This window comes from Uranotaenia lowii, chromosome 3, assembly GCF_029784155.1.
Source record: "Uranotaenia lowii strain MFRU-FL chromosome 3, ASM2978415v1, whole genome shotgun sequence".
NCBI lineage: Eukaryota > Metazoa > Arthropoda > Insecta > Diptera > Culicidae > Uranotaenia > Uranotaenia lowii.
Genome location: NC_073693.1, coordinates 20,091,671 through 20,107,959, shown reverse-complemented (window position 1 = coordinate 20,107,959; position 16,289 = coordinate 20,091,671). Strand labels below are relative to the sequence as shown.

Sequence of the window (16,289 nt, the reverse complement as noted above, 5' to 3'; positions counted from 1 at the left end):
TAAAAATTCTCCATGAATTTAGAGCATTACTTACGGTAAAAAATAGGATTGGTTTTGTGTTTATAGAGGATTGGAAAATGAACAACTATATTAGTCGTCCTTAAATTTCTCATTTGTATAGAATTATGTGTTGGAAATGGGATTCTTTTTTTTTCAATAAATTTGTTTAACGACTGGTTAATTTTTGCAGATTTATCGATTGGCAATTTCCGTTAAAAATAGTATTGATTAATAAACAGCACGTTTACATATTATTCGACGTTTCGGCCTTTGGTCTTGGCCTTCTTCTAAGAAGAATTACGTATTGTACTGTAGATGTGGCTATGGATGTGGGACTAGATGGGAGCTTTTGCTACGGTGGTTGGTTTTTTTGCGAAATGGGGTTTTACACATTTTAATAAGCGTTTCACTTGTAATAGCTGTCTAATATTTTTGTAAGCCTACTCTTAACTATTTAGTTGTTTTTATTTTTTCGTCGGATAATATGTAAACGTGCTGTTTATTATTCAATACTATTTTTGACTGAAATTGCCAATAGGAAAATCTGCGGAAATGGGATTCGAAATCCAAATTTTATAATCCAGATTCCGCAATACATTCAGATTTCCGAAAAGGAATTCGTTTTAAAAACTCGATCAGATTCGAAATTTGCATTTTAAAAATAAAGTTATGTTTAAAGTCTCACATATGTAGAAAAGTGCATAGGCAACTTGTACATTTGATAAATGCAATTGAGCTCATTTATCATATTTTTATGAAAAATCGCAGCGCAAATATGATTACTTCACTAGAATTGGTATCAAAAAACCTCTCTTGTGAATATAATATTATTGCAAAAATCCTGCGTTCTGAGTTCGTGCAAAGTAAATTCAGACGTTAGAATGATTAGAGAAAATGCAAATTGACAATAAGTTCAAATAAACACCTATCTTTGAAAATTCGTCGAACATCTGTGCTTCGTATTTTGAGACTCTAATAATACAAAAATGTGTAATATTACTTAAACTTTCTAATCCTCTGTTCAATTTTTTTTTCACAGTGACTGAAAAAATTCTGGTGGTTGATCGATTGAAAAGAACGGGTTTTACAACTTTTTTTACTTTTTTTGTGACCATAATCTTGGAAATTAAAAAAAAATCATCCAACATACAGTTCTTAACATCAGCTTTCTTAGGCACTAAGTGATTTTTTTTACGATTGATAAGTGAACTAGAGCCTTTTTCCGAAGCATGTTTTGAAGGTGTTTTTCTTCGACCTTGAATTATTATGTTATTGGTTGTGTGCTGTGGTTCTAGCTGAATAATCGTATATTGCATATCCGTGTCTATCAAAAAACCAAGTTTTATACATTTTTATTCAGTTTCCTTTATCTATACTCACCAAAAAGGCAATTCTTTGACGCTGCGTTACAGTTTCCCCGAAGCATGTGTTTTCTATTTTTTTTATTTTAAATTTTATATAAATTAGTTAGTAAACAAGAGCGATATAGCGGTTTCAAGCGGGAGGTGTCAAATTGACACTCTCATTCTCAAATAAAGTGGTTTTTTGTCTGGGCTTTCAGTAAGCGTTCATAAAAAATAATGATGCTGTTGGGGCCGTACCTTGGTTCCTTCGAAGTGGTTCTTTATAATTCCGTGTTTCACCGACGGCTCTCCAACATCGAACCCATCCAAGAAAGACTATCAGAGTCTTGCCTTGTTTCCGTACAAGGTCTTGCGAGCAAACTTTCTCGGATTAAAATGTTCAACACGCGCACAATATTGTTTAAAAACTACGCACAATTTTATTCCGTATAACAAACACAATTTATTATCTAAGGTTACTAAGGTTTAATAAGCAAAACTAGATTTGAACTTAACTTAACATGTATTATAGCTTATCCTAACGAGTAACACAAATAAAATTTATAATCCGATCCGGAGTAGTTGGCAGGCTCAACTCGACTGGTTCGAGTGGTGAGTTTTGCCTTCTGCCTCCTCATTCTGCGATGTTTTTCCCGGCTGCAATACTCTCGCTCGCGATCTTGCTGTAGTCGCTAGAAACAATACCGGCTGGTGATGATCATCTCAACCAATACTGCGTGATGATTGCCGGCCGGTGTCATCGATCAGCAACTCGGGTACCAAACATGGGATGAAAAAAAACAATCCGTCTTCTGCCGTCTATTGTGTGGTAGAGCGTAGGTAGCTGCTCGCTCAGACCGGTCCGTGTAGAAAACACCAGCTCGAGAGATCGTCGAAAACAATACAGGCTGGTTGTGATCGGTTGTGATGATTGCTGTTGGCTGGTGATCACGGGTAGAAAAAACCTGGTTGGTGCTGGCTATTTTTAGACCGTAGGTCATCGCTCGCTAGTCGTTTGGAAAACACCGGCTCGAACCAAGATCAGCTGGTTGTGGGTTTTTGGTTTGTTTCGTTGCCGGCTATCAGTGGTGTCACTAGGGTCTGTTGCGGTCGTAGACATCCTCACCCACCCAGAAATTGCAGGATTTCTGAAAGAATACAAAAAAACTCCTCTTCGACGTACGTGGGAACTTGAACAATTGGGGAGGATTCAGAGCTCAACTGTAGGTGTGTTTAAGGATTCATGGGTTCGATGGGAAGGATGCATATTTTTTCAACAGGGCGATCGATGTATCCTTGGGCGGTTTTGAGCTTCACGACTCGTACCACTCCGTCGCTGCCAGGATACGTCTGTTGAATACGGGCCATTTTCCAACGTAGGGGTGGGAGGTTTTCGTCCTTCAAAACAACTAGTGTGCCTTCGTGGATGCCAACTGGAGATTTCCACCGCTTAGTCCTTCCTTGAAGCTGACACAGATACTCTCTTCGCCATCGTTTCCAGAATTGTTGGAACCGTTTTTGGACCTGCTGACATTTCCCAAGTCTATTAAAGGGAACATCTGAAAGGTCTTCATCTGGTACTTCTTGGAGGGAGCTACCAGTGATGAAATGGGCAGGTGTTAGAGGCTCCAAGTCGTTTGGGTCATCCGAACAGGGAGTCAACGGCCGGGAGTTCAGGCACGCTTCAACCTGAATTAACATAGTGTTGAAATCTTCTGGTGAAACTGGTTCTTCTCCTAGCACTTTGAGAAGATGGGTTTTCGCTGATCGAACCGCAGCTTCCCAGAGACCACCAAAATGGGGGGCGCTGGGTGGACTGAACTTCCATTGAATTCCGGTATTTACGCATTCCTTAGCCACTTGTTCACGGTGCAAAGGATCATTCAGCAGCTTGATTAGATCTTTCATTTTGTTACGGGCACCAACAAAATTAGTCCCGTTATCGGACAGGATTTCGGCACACTTTCCTCTACGACCGACGAATCTGCGCAACGCTTGTATGAATCGGTCAGTAGTCAAATCTGAGACCAGTTCCAGGTGAACTGCCTTCGTACACAGACAGACAAAAACGCAAACGTAGGCCTTCACTGCCGGGCGCCGTGGAGCTGGTCGGACATAAACAGGACCGAAATAATCCACACCGCTTCTTCGAAAGGCTGGAGCTATGGTCACTCTGGAAGCAGGTAAATCGCCCATGAACTGCTGAACTGGAGATGGCTTGGCCCTAAAACATTTCAAACAACGGTGAATTACATTTCTAACGGTTTCCCTTCCTCCAAAAATCCAATAACGCTGTCTCAAGACACTCAACAAAAGCTGTGGGCCTGCGTGTAGCAGCTTCTCGTGGTGATATCTAATGAGCAATGTCGAAAAGAGGTGCCTAGCAGGAAGTGCAATCGGATATTTTGCTTCATGGGGCTCATCAGAGTTCCGTAGTCTTCCGCCGAGTCGAATAACTCCTTCAGATGATAGAAATGGGTTATACCAACGCATCGGCGAGCTCCTGGACACCGGTTTCTCTTCTGCCAACGCCTTCCATTCATCCTCAAATGCTACCTTCTGGATCTTACTAATAAGGTCGAATTCGGCTAGCTTCAACTCCAACACAGAGAGAAAACTTCGATTTGGTTCAGCTGATGAGTTTCTCAATTTGTTCCGAAGAAAGGTCTTCAGGCGCAGGAAATAAGCGGTTTTCCGAATAAGATCGATAAACGAAGAAAAATTGGAAATGTATGAAGTAACAAACTCCTCTACCTCAGAAGCGACAGCGACAACAGTAGTACGACGTAATTCCTCCTCTCCTTCTCCTTGGACACAAAACGCTGGCGTCTGAGGCCAACTTTCCGGTGATTCCTGCAACCAGGCTGGCCCTCTCCACCAAAACTGATTCTCCACGATGTTTGATGGCGAAACTCCTCTCGATATCAAGTCCGCCGGGTTCTCAATTCCTGGTACATGGCTCCACTTGCATCCCTGAGTGATAGTTTGAATCTTCGACACCCTATTTGCCACATACGTCGTCCACACAGTCGGAATCGCTTGCAACCACCGCAAAACGCACGTCGAATCGGTCCAGAAAAACGCCTTAGTTGGAATTCTCAAGGAATCCTTCACCTTTTCAAATTGTTCTGCAATCAATAACGCTCCAGAGAGTTCGAGACGTGCTATCGATTGACATTTTAACGGGGCAACCTTAGATTTCGACGAAACCAGTCTAGTCCAAACCAAACCGTGGGAATCTCTGCTCCTAAGATAGATGCAACCTCCAAAAGCCTTCTCAGAAGCATCCGAGAAACAATGAAGTTCCAGCTCAATCGAGCTGGGAAGAATAACACAGCGATCAATTCTAATAGTGTTCAGCCAAGACAACTCCTCGTGAAACTTTCGCCAACGCTCACCCACCGTGGAAGGAAGTTGCTCGTCCCAATCAAGCCGTTTGCCATCCGAATTTTGAAGAGTCCACAACTGCTGCATATAAATCTTCGCCATGGTTATAGTGGCTCCAATCAGCCCTAGGGGGTCGAACAACATGGCGATAACAGAGAGTACGTTACGTTTCGTTAACTTGAGGTCTTCAAATTTAGGCAAATTGAATTGGAACATGAATGTATCCGAACCGGGCAACCAAGTCAGTCCTAACGTTTTGACAGAGGGGTCTGGATCCAAATCCACGAAACCTGGAATCGCTAAATTGTCTTGCGGAATACCCTGTAGAACCTCCGACCGATTACAGGCAAACTTGCGTAGTCGAAAACCTCCGCTTTCCGTTATCTGCTCCAACTGCTTCCTAAGCTCAATTGCTTCTTCGAGGATGTTCACTCCGGTAATGACGTCGTCCATGTAGGTGTCATCTGCCATCGCTTGCGCCGCCAAGGGAAAACGAGATGCCTCATCTGACGTCAGTTGTTGCAGAGTACGGGTAGCCAAAAACGGAGCAGGTTTCGTTCCGTAGGTCACCGTGTTCAGCTCGTAAACACCTACGTCCTCGCTAGGATCCTTGCGCCATAACACACACTGTAGAGGTCTGTCTTCGGGTTGAATCTCAATTTGGCGGAACATCTTCTCCACGTCTGCCACCAGCATAATCGCCTTCGTCCGACACCGCATGATGATGGACCTGAGGTCATCCTGTACAACCGGTCCTGTCATCAAAACGTCGTTGAGCGAAACTCCCGAAGATGTCTTGCACGAGGCATCGAAGACTACGCGCACCTTGGTAGTCGTACTCGCCTCTTTTATCACCGGATGATGTGGCAGAAAACACCTTCTGAAATTGCCAATATCCTCCGCCGGAACCTTCCGCATGTGCCCAAGTTGATGATACTCTTCCATAAATTCCATGTACTGGCGCTTCAGTTCTGTATCTCGAGCAAATCGACGTTCTGTACCCAAGAGCCGCCGATAAGCAATGTCTCTGGAGCCACCGAGCCTTGACACCGCAATCTTTTTCGTTGGCAGAGCAACACTGTATCGCCCGCTTGAACTCCGCTGAACCGTCTGCTCAAAAATCTCCTCACATAGACTCTCCTCCGGGGAATAGTTCCTCTTCGATCCAATCTCCTCGGATTCCCAAAACCGTGACACCAGCATATCAAGTGTCTCGTTCGCCGAGACGTTGCAGCTGACTCTTAAAGAGCTATCCGGTTGAGAAACACCTCCACATACGATCCATCCGAAGACTGATTCATTGAGTGCTGGCAAATTCGCTCCAAGCGATATTCTTCGACCAGTTTCGAAGAATTCGAAGAAGCACTCAATTCCCAAGACGAGGTCCACGCTATTGGACTGGAAAAAGGCAGGATCGGCTAGCGAAATTCCCTCAGGAATATTCCAACCACCAGTGTTGACATTTGCTGTCGGAAGAGTTGCCGTAACCTTGTGTAAAACCAAGAAACTAAGTTCACGAGCATATTCAGAGGTACGAGACTTCACCACAGCGCTGACCTTCTGCTTCACTTTCGTCGCAACTTGTCCAATGCCGAGAATCGAAACATCCACCTTGTTTCGAGAAACCTTTATCCGTTGACTAAGCCGTTGAGTCATAAAATTACTTTCAGAACCGGAATCCAACAGAGCCCTTGCCGGAAGCTGATTACCCATATCGTCTTCAATAATGACCACCGCTGTCGCTAGTAAAACACGAGATCGAAATTGCGAAGCTGAATTCACCGATGAACCGATTGGAGCTGCCATGTTCGCCACACGTGTCGATGATTCTGCTTCCTGATCGTCGGAGAAAGAATCATTCCTCGATGCGTTTACTGAAACCTGGCCGTTACTGTTGTTTTCAGAGCGAAAGCACACCAGCGAATGATGACGACCACTACACTGCTTGCAAGAGAATTTCGATGGACAATTCCGAGCCTGATGTCCCGTTCTTAGGCAATTTCGGCACAACCCATGTGTTCGAAGTAGATTCACCCTTTCCGAAACAGTGGAGCGCTTGAATTTTGGGCATTGATGAACACCATGCTGTTCCCGTTTGCAGACGATGCATGCCCCTGGTTTCTGCTGCTGTTGGTTCTGCTGCTGCTGATACTGTTGCTGCGGATACTGTTGCTGCTGATACTGCTGCTGCTGCTGCTGTGAAGCATTGTGGCTGACCCGAACGTATGGTTTCTGCTTCTGCCCGGCTGTCTGCTGATAACCACCCTTCAATTCCAATGCCTTGGATGGAAGCGCCTCTAGAACAGCAATCCGCCGCCGAATAAACTCCGTCAAATCTCCAAGAGTATCCGCCTCCTTGCTAGCTGATAATTCCTCCCACCCCCTACGCGTAACAGGATCCAACCGTGTTGAGAGAAGATGAACCAAGAGAAGCTCCTTGTAGTTCTCGGGCTGCACAACTTGATCGAGGATTTGAACGTTCTTTTCGAAACCTTCCAGCAGGGCGTGAAGATCAACTGTCGACTCCTTGTTCAGATGGGGAAGAGAAAATAAGGCTTGGATTTGTCGTTTCTTTAGCTGCTTGCTGTTGTTATAGCGTTTGAGCAATGTTTCCCATGCTACTGTGTAATTGGCCTGCGTAATTTGAAGTGAATCTATCAGGGTTTTTGGCTCCCCTTCAAGACAACCCTTCAAATAGTGAAATTTTTCAACTTCGCTAAGATCTGTCTTCCAATGGATTAACGAGGTAAACAGATCTCGGAATCCAAGCCAATCTTCGATGTCACCATTAAAAGATTGTAATTTTATCTGAGGCAACCGCACATGATCCATCCCACTATGGCCTGACGGTTCGTTCATTCGAACAGTGTGATTGATTGAATCCGGCACCGCAAATTCTCTAGCCCGATCAACCAAAAATGCCTTGCAAAAGTAGTACTGGTTGCTCAAATCTTGCCTTTCCTTGTCGAATAAGTCATCAGTCTCCTTAAAGTCATCGTGCGCTTTGATCTGAATTAAAGTGTCGCAAAAGTTTTCCCACAGCTCATCAATTTTACCCAATCGAACCTCAATTTGACCCTGAGTTGAATCCTCCCTGTACCCGTCGACAAACATCCAAATGTCGGAAAAGCTGATTTGGATTTCCTTTAATTTCACCCGTAAAACCTTCAGCGACGGCGGCGCCTTCTCAGCAGCAGTTGATTTCGGCATTTTGATGACGTCAGAACCGGAAAGGATGAAATGTGGGTGTAGATTTCCAAAAGAGTGTCCAAAATTCGGCTGAACATATACTGTCCAGCAAATTACCTTAGAAACCCTTTCGTTGTACCAATGGTAATTTGTGGACCGTCACTCAGAAACCGAATTTGATCCCCAGCTCAAACGCTCGAAGAATTCATCAACAGGCAGGCGAAGAGGAGTAATATGGGATGTAGTATTCCAAAATTTTGCAACGGCTGAACATATACTGTTCACTTTACCTATGAACCCTGTAATGGCGCCGAATCCAGACCAAACGACCAGCGAAATCCAAAGAAGATGACTTGCTCTAACGAGCAGTTCCAAAATTGTTCTGATCACGAACAGTTGTTGCTCAAGGATGTGTAGCACGTTGAGTGAAGAGGATAATTTTTCATTTACAAAGTGTATTATCTAACCTAGCTATCGTGGACATATACTGTTCAATTTATCTCACCCGAGAGAACTTTTTGTTGCGCTGCCTCTTCCTTCGTGCTTGCTGTGCGATGCTGTTGAAAATGGCGACCTTCGCCTGACACCTTGCGATGACCTTCGCCGGTATGAACGCAGCAGCGCCCTTGCTACTTCGGATCAAGTAGCACCCACACCGAGACCTCCTCAATGCGAGCCAGTACCACTTCCGGACCAAGATCGGTTGAACAGCTTTCCTGCGGTGAGTTGTAGCAGCGCAGCAACACCTCGTCACGATGACCACCTACGAGCAGCACCCACACCGAGACCTCCTCGACGCGGCCCAGTGCCACTTCCGGACCAGAACCAGATGAGCAGCTCGTCTGCGACGGATAGTTGAAGCGCAGCAGCTCCCTTGCCACTACGATACCGAGTCCGAGTCGCACCCACACCGAAACCTTCTCGATGCGGCCCTGAGCTTCGAACCAGAATGGTACGAGATGGTTTTCGAAGAAACGCAGCAGCTCCCTTGCCACAACGATAACCACCTAAGACCAGCACCTACCCCGAGACCTCGTCGATGCGGCCCAGTGCAACTTCCGGATCAGGACCGGATGAGCAGCTCGTCTGCAACAGTGAGTTGAGGCGCAGCAGCTCCCTTGCCACTACGATATTGATTCCGAGTCGCACCCACACCGAGAGCTCCGAAATGCGGCCCACTTCCACTTGTGAACCAGGTAGGGATCACCGTTTTCCCTGCGACGGTAGTTAGAGGCCACGCAGCAGCTCGCTTGCCACTTCGAAACCGAATCCAAGGAGCACCCACACCGAAAACCTCCCTATGCGGCCCTGTGCTGCCTTCCACCACAATGCGGTGAGCACCGTTGTCACCAACGATAGTTTCTGTCGAATTGGCCCTGGGAAAGCGATCCAATATCGCCTGAACCGACTCCAAGCGGTTACGTAGCTTGCCACGTCACTCCGGATTATGATGATCACAATAGGGATCGAAGAATGGTGTTAGAATCATGCATTTCCTAATAACGGCTGAACATATACTGCACTTATCATATTTACCTGAGAAAACAGGAAACTCCGCACGTGCAGTGATGTTGCTCCTACAACGGTAGACCGTGTATAAAATCCACCGATTGATCCTCAAAATTCGACCAACTGCTGCCAAAAAGCATGCAATACCTTGGCAGGTGTTTCGCATGCAACACCCAAGCCAAGCCTTCCCGATGCAATGGCGCGCTGATGCTTGAGCTGTAGAACAATGCACCCTTTTTCGCGGGGTGTAACAATAGGGGATTGTTCACCGCTGATGATGGCGCTTCCCTTAGTTGAAATGGCGCCAACAAGCCCAATTGTGCGTGTAACCACTGTGCGTAACCAATGTGCGTTTCGGATTCCTGGTTATCCTCATCCGGCTCGAAGGACCACAATGTTGGGGCCGTACCTTGGTTCCTTCGAAGTGGTTCTTTATAATTCCGTGTTTCACCGACGGCTCTCCAACATCGAACCCATCCAAGAAAGACTATCAGAGTCTTGCCTTGTTTCCGTACAAGGTCTTGCGAGCAAACTTTCTCGGATTAAAATGTTCAACACGCGCACAATATTGTTTAAAAACTACGCACAATTTTATTCCGTATAACAAACACAATTTATTATCTAAGGTTACTAAGGTTTAATAAGCAAAACTAGATTTGAACTTAACTTAACATGTATTATAGCTTATCCTAACGAGTAACACAAATAAAATTTATAATCCGATCCGGAGTAGTTGGCAGGCTCAACTCGACTGGTTCGAGTGGTGAGTTTTGCCTTCTGCCTCCTCATTCTGCGATGTTTTTCCCGGCTGCAATACTCTCGCTCGCGATCTTGCTGTAGTCGCTAGAAACAATACCGGCTGGTGATGATCATCTCAACCAATACTGCGTGATGATTGCCGGCCGGTGTCATCGATCAGCAACTCGGGTACCAAACATGGGATGAAAAAACAATCCGTCTTCTGCCGTCTATTGTGTGGTAGAACGTAGGTAGCTGCTCGCTCAGACCGGTCCGTGTAGAAAACACCAGCTCGAGAGATCGTCGAAAACAATACAGGCTGGTTGTGATCGGTTGTGATGATTGCTGTTGGCTGGTGATCACGGGTAGAAAAAACCTGGTTGGTGCTGGCTATTTTTAGACCGTAGGTCATCGCTCGCTAGTCGTTTGGAAAACACCGGCTCGAACCAAGATCAGCTGGTTGTGGGTTTTTGGTTTGTTTCGTTGCCGGCTATCAGTGGTGTCACTAGGGTCTGTTGCGGTCGTAGACAGATGCAATACTAAAGATTAAAAGAACTGATTAAGGATCTCAGAGGATTTTTTTTCATTTGGATGTGGCATATTGACAATCTAAAGAGGAAATGGATTAAATAATAACAAATGTATTAATGATGATGATGGCCCGCCCCCGTGCAAGTGACTTGGGCTAGTTATCTTATTAGATATTTGAAAGTCTTTAGCCAATGTTCATTCTATTGTCCGCTTATAATCACCATACTCACTTTTGTTTTGCCAATGCACGTCCAATTAGTTTAATTTTCTGTTCGTGCTTCTACTGTCTCGATTCAACTTTGGAACAAGGACTATCTTGAAAAGGGTTAATGTGGGTTACATCCCATTCACACATATGATAAAAATGATCAAATTGCATTTTTTGCTTTTTGGACATTTTTGTAACTTTTGTTTTTTTCTTCTTTTTGTTCACAGCTCAATGTAATTTGTCTTTGAATTTGATTTTTAAGTTATTTTTGGTAACAACCTGGATCGCCTTAGTAAAACTTATGTTTAAGATAGCTCAATACATTAAAATGGGTAACTTTCATTTGAGGGTGATCATGATTTATTTTAAACGGGAACACTTAAACATATAGGGTTGATATTTGAGCCGAAATTTACTGATTTGACCATCACTTCAAACTGTTTGTTGTGAGAAGTCCTCTTTTACAAGTGCTTTACCATTCGTTTGAAAACATCAATTGTATTTCGTCAAAACTTCGAAACTATGTTAAACATATGTGTTACGATCAATTATGACACCTTATGCCGGTAGGTAACTAATGTGGTTTTTTTCCAAAGAGATTTGATTACTATCTAATAACGACGAGCAACTAGCAAAACGCAGATCTAGTTTTAAGACCACGTTCTAAACGTTGAGTAAGTTTTTAACACGGTCCAAAAATCTTTTACCTACACTCTCGAAGCAAAACAACTGTCCAGCAAGCAAACGAAAAAAAAAACACATTTCCCGGTGTGGTTGATACAAATAAACTATTCACCGGTGTGCCGCAGCCCAAAGTTGAACGGAACCCGGAAGTGTACCGGTAGCAATTCATTTTTCATGCTCCGTTGCACTTCTCACTCTTCTTCGTGTTGCCGAATTGGGAAATCGAATTTCCTTTCGCTTCGTGCGTTCAGAATCTTCTAGATCGAATTGTGGTGACCGTGATCGATTCTGAATTGTCAATTATTTGCTTTGTTGTGGTTTTGAAGATTTGTTTGTTTATTTTGAAATCGATAACAGCTTCAATTTTCTTTCAGAGGAAATGCTTGTAACGGAATCTGTTCAATTCCACCAATTTTCGTTCAAGGTTCGGAAAAAGGCATTCGGGGGCACGATCGCGAGAGTTCTTTTCCTCAACACCAGCAGCGGCTGCCAGCTATTAGGTGTTTGGAAATGTATTGTGTCTGTTTAGCAAATTATCGGCTTGCCTCATCCAAAACATCGCAGCTAAGTCTACAACTTACCTACGCTAGGAAGGTAACTGTACTGCAGCTTTTGAACTTGGTAAATGGAAGCATCTCGAAGAAAATGGTCGACCTTGAAATAAAAAAAACGCACCGACTGACTGAGAAGTCGAAAAAAAAGTACACAAAATAGCACAACACACGAGTCATTGCCCACCATTGCTTAGCGGAAATCACTATTTGAGAGGTCTGCTGTTGAAGTTGCTATTGATGAAGTTGCGTTTTCTGAACAAGAAGACAGAGGGAATCAAGGAGAGGAATACCTATAGTCGACGCAGCTAAAGGGAGAAGGAGAGTCTTTGTGAAATTCTTTGAGTGATCAACCCCTGGCTGTCAGAAAATGCGACGAACGATCTGAGGAGTTTTGTAATCTTGGAAGGACGCGTGCCACACATTAAGTTAAATCAGCCACTCCAGGCGGCAGCGGTGGCCAAGAGCCTCAAACCATTGTGATTGAGGGGCATTAGCGCTAATCTGCAAAAGGCCACAAACATTATGATCCAAACCCCCTTTGGAGTAGTACATGAATGATGGATGAGTACTTCACTTTAGGCCAACTTGGCCACAAAATCACTGCACCAATCTAAGAGTAAGCAAAAATAAAATGCACGATGACTTTGGAAAATTTCATGGCGTTCGATTTGAGCTTAGACGATTTGGTCCACTTAATGATTTCGTTCAAATGTGTGACACAGTGTAAGGTCTTTCAATTAAAAGTGATTTTGTTATTGATTTTTACTTCTTTAAAAACAAAAATTTTCTGCTCTTTTAAAAAATTCTATCAAGATTGTTAAAATCATCACAATAGTCATTATGGTCATCATAACTGTCAAAATGGTCAAAATAGTCAAAATGGTCAAAATTGTCAAAATTGTCAAAATTGTCAAAATTGTCAAAATTGTCAAAATTGTCAAAATTGTCAAAATTGTCAAAATTGTCAAAATTGTCAAAATTGTCAAAATTGTCGAAATTGTCAAAATCGTCAAAATTGTCAAAATTGTCAAAATTGTCAAAATTGTCAAAATTGTCAAAATTGTCAAAATTGTCAAAATTGTCAAAATTGTCAAAATTGTCAAAATTGTCAAAATTGTCAAAATTGTCAAAATTGTCAAAATTGTCAAAATTGTCAAAATTGTCAAAATTGTCAAAATTGTCAAAATTGTCAAAATTGTCAAAATTGTCAAAATTGTCAAAATTGTCAAAATTGTCAAAATTGTCAAAATTGTCAAAATTGTCAAAATTGTCAAAATTGTCAAAATTGTCAAAATTGTCAAAATTGTCAAAATTGTCAAAATTGTCAAAATTGTCAAAATTGTCAAAATTGTCAAAATTGTCAAAATTGTCAAAATTGTCAAAATTGTCAAAATTGTCAAAATTGTCAAAATTGTCAAAATTGTCAAAATTGTCAAAATTGTCAAAATTGTCAAAATTGTCAAAATTGTCAAAATTGTCAAAATTGTCAAAATTGTCAAAATTGTCAAAATTGTCAAAATTGTCAAAATTGTCAAAATTGTCAAAATTGTCAAAATTGTCAAAATTGTCAAAATTGTCAAAATTGTCAAAATTGTCAAAATTGTCAAAATTGTCAAAATTGTCAAAATTGTCAAAATTGTCAAAATTGTCAAAATTGTCAAAATTGTCAAAATTGTCAAAATTGTCAAAATTGTCAAAATTGTCAAAATTGTCAAAATTGTCAAAATTGTCAAAATTGTCAAAATTGTCAAAATTGTCAAAATTGTCAAAATTGTCAAAATTGTCAAAATTGTCAAAATTGTCAAAATTGTCAAAATTGTCAAAATTGTCAAAATTGTCAAAATTGTCAAAATTGTCAAAATTGTCAAAATTGTCAAAATTGTCAAAATTGTCAAAATTGTCAAAATTGTCAAAATTGTCAAAATTGTCAAAATTGTCAAAATTGTCAAAATTGTCAAAATTGTCAAAATTGTCAAAATTGTCAAAATTGTCAAAATTGTCAAAATTGTCAAAATTGTCAAAATTGTCAAAATTGTCAAAATTGTCAAAATTGTCAAAATTGTCAAAATTGTCAAAATTGTCAAAATTGTCAAAATTGTCAAAATTGTCAAAATTGTCAAAATTGTCAAAATTGTCAAAATTGTCAAAATTGTCAAAATTGTCAAAATTGTCAAAATTGTCAAAATTGTCAAAATTGTCAAAATTGTCAAAATTGTCAAAATTGTCAAAATTGTCAAAATTGTCAAAATTGTCAAAATTGTCAAAATTGTCAAAATTGTCAAAATTGTCAAAATTGTCAAAATTGTCAAAATTGTCAAAATTGTCAAAATTGTCAAAATTGTCAAAATTGTCAAAATTGTCAAAATTGTCAAAATTGTCAAAATTGTCAAAATGGTCAAAATAGTCAAAATGGTCAAAATGGTCAAAATTGTCAAAATTGTCAAAATTGTCAAAATTGTCAAAATTGTCAAAATTGTCAAAATTGTCAAAATTGTCAAAATTGTCAAAATTGTCAAAATTGTCAAAATTGTCAAAATTGTCAAAATTGTCAAAATTGTCAAAATTGTCAAAATTGTCAAAATTGTCAAAATTGTCAAAATTGTCAAAATTGTCAAAATTGTCAAAATTGTCAAAATTGTCAAAATTGTCAAAATTGTCAAAATTGTCAAAATTGTCAAAATTGTCAAATTGTCAAAATTGTCAAAATTGTCAAAATTGTCAAAATTGTCAAAATTGTCAAAATTGTCAAAATTGTCAAAATTGTCAAAATTGTCAAAATTGTCAAAATTGTCAAAATTGTCAAAATTGTCAAAATTGTCAAAATTGTCAAAATTGTCAAAATTGTCAAAATTGTCAAAATTGTCAAAATTGTCAAAATTGTCAAAATTGTCAAAATTGTCAAAATTGTCAAAATTGTCAAAATTGTCAAAATTGTCAAAATTGTCAAAATTGTCAAAATTGTCAAAATTGTCAAAATTGTCAAAATTGTCAAAATTGTCAAAATTGTCAAAATTGTCAAAATTGTCAAAATTGTCAAAATTGTCAAAATTGTCAAAATTGTCGAAATTGTCAAAATTATCAAAATTGTCAAAATTGTCAAAATTGTCAAAATTGTCAAAATTGTCAAAATTGTCAAAATTGTCAAAATTGTCAAAATTGTCAAAATTGTCAAAATTGTCAAAATTGTCAAAATTGTCAAAATTGTCAAAATTGTCAAAATTGTCAAAATTTTCAAAGCTGTCAAAATGATTGAATGAAAAAAGGTCGAAGCTTCTTTTTTCCATTGCATAGAAGAGGATCTTGGAGATCAGTCTTAAATAGATTGTATAGAAATGATGAGAGTTTCTTTCTCCAAAAGAGGGAAAATTTTATCTAGGTACACCTTTTTCAATTAAATCTTCGCTTACGTGTAGGCTTTGGCAGACATTTTTAAGTAGCCAGATTATGCACCTGCGCCTTCAGCTGGCAGCTGGTCGTTAACTTTTCGCATCGGCCTTGCGTTTCCGGGATTATGGTTTGCCAAATAAGTCGACAGCAGGTTTCTCTACTGGCGTTTTCGAAATCTAGCCGAGCTAAGTCACTAGCATAGCAGCAGCCCAAGTCGTAATGAATGCGCGGGTGTATCGAGTTATGTATTCTGCAGCAGCGAAAATAAGAAGAAAAACACAACCCTCTTACCCCATTCTCCATCTCTCGAGTGTTTTTGGTGTACCTCCAAGTACTTCTGAACAGCGAAAACCCAAGAGCTAACTCGTTGCCAAAGTCTTATGCAAACATTTCGCGAAAATTGCACTTTTTCGAGCCGAAGTCACGCGGTTTAGCATCCAGGTTACAAGTCTGGCAGACCGAGAGAATTACTCTGGTCCTACTTCTTTTTCTCCTTCGGTGGCCTCAATCTAATCCTAGAAAAGTATTTTAGAAGGGGCTCTAAGTGTTTTTTTTCTTTTTTGGAGCTGGATTTGAGGATTGAGTAACCCCGGTTTTGGTGTGTTGTACCTGCAAAAGCTAACTAACATTCATCGTCGGAGTTGTTGATCGGGGAGATTGCCTACAGGTTTAGATTTTTTTTTCATCCTGACTCAATCTCCCCAATCATAGCCAGCGTTGGCGCCTTCTTGGTGGTGTCTGGGCATGACGCCTAATCTT

The 16,289-nt window shown here is 40.9% G+C and overlaps 1 protein-coding gene across 1 annotated transcript; it reads right to left on the bottom strand.

Moving 5' to 3' along the window:
* Window positions 1-2,576: 2,576 nt before the first annotated feature.
* LOC129752024 (uncharacterized) lies at window positions 2,577-7,940 on the bottom strand. Its single transcript, XM_055747814.1, has one exon. The coding sequence runs from the start codon at window positions 7,938-7,940 to the stop codon at window positions 2,577-2,579; it is 5,364 nt and encodes a 1,787-aa protein (XP_055603789.1).
* Window positions 7,941-16,289: the final 8,349 nt, after the last annotated feature.

Coding starts and splice junctions, on each gene's coding strand:
- LOC129752024 (XM_055747814.1), bottom strand. CDS start 7,940: ATGCCGAAATCAACTGCTGCTGAGAAGGCGCCGCCGTCGCTGAAGGTT.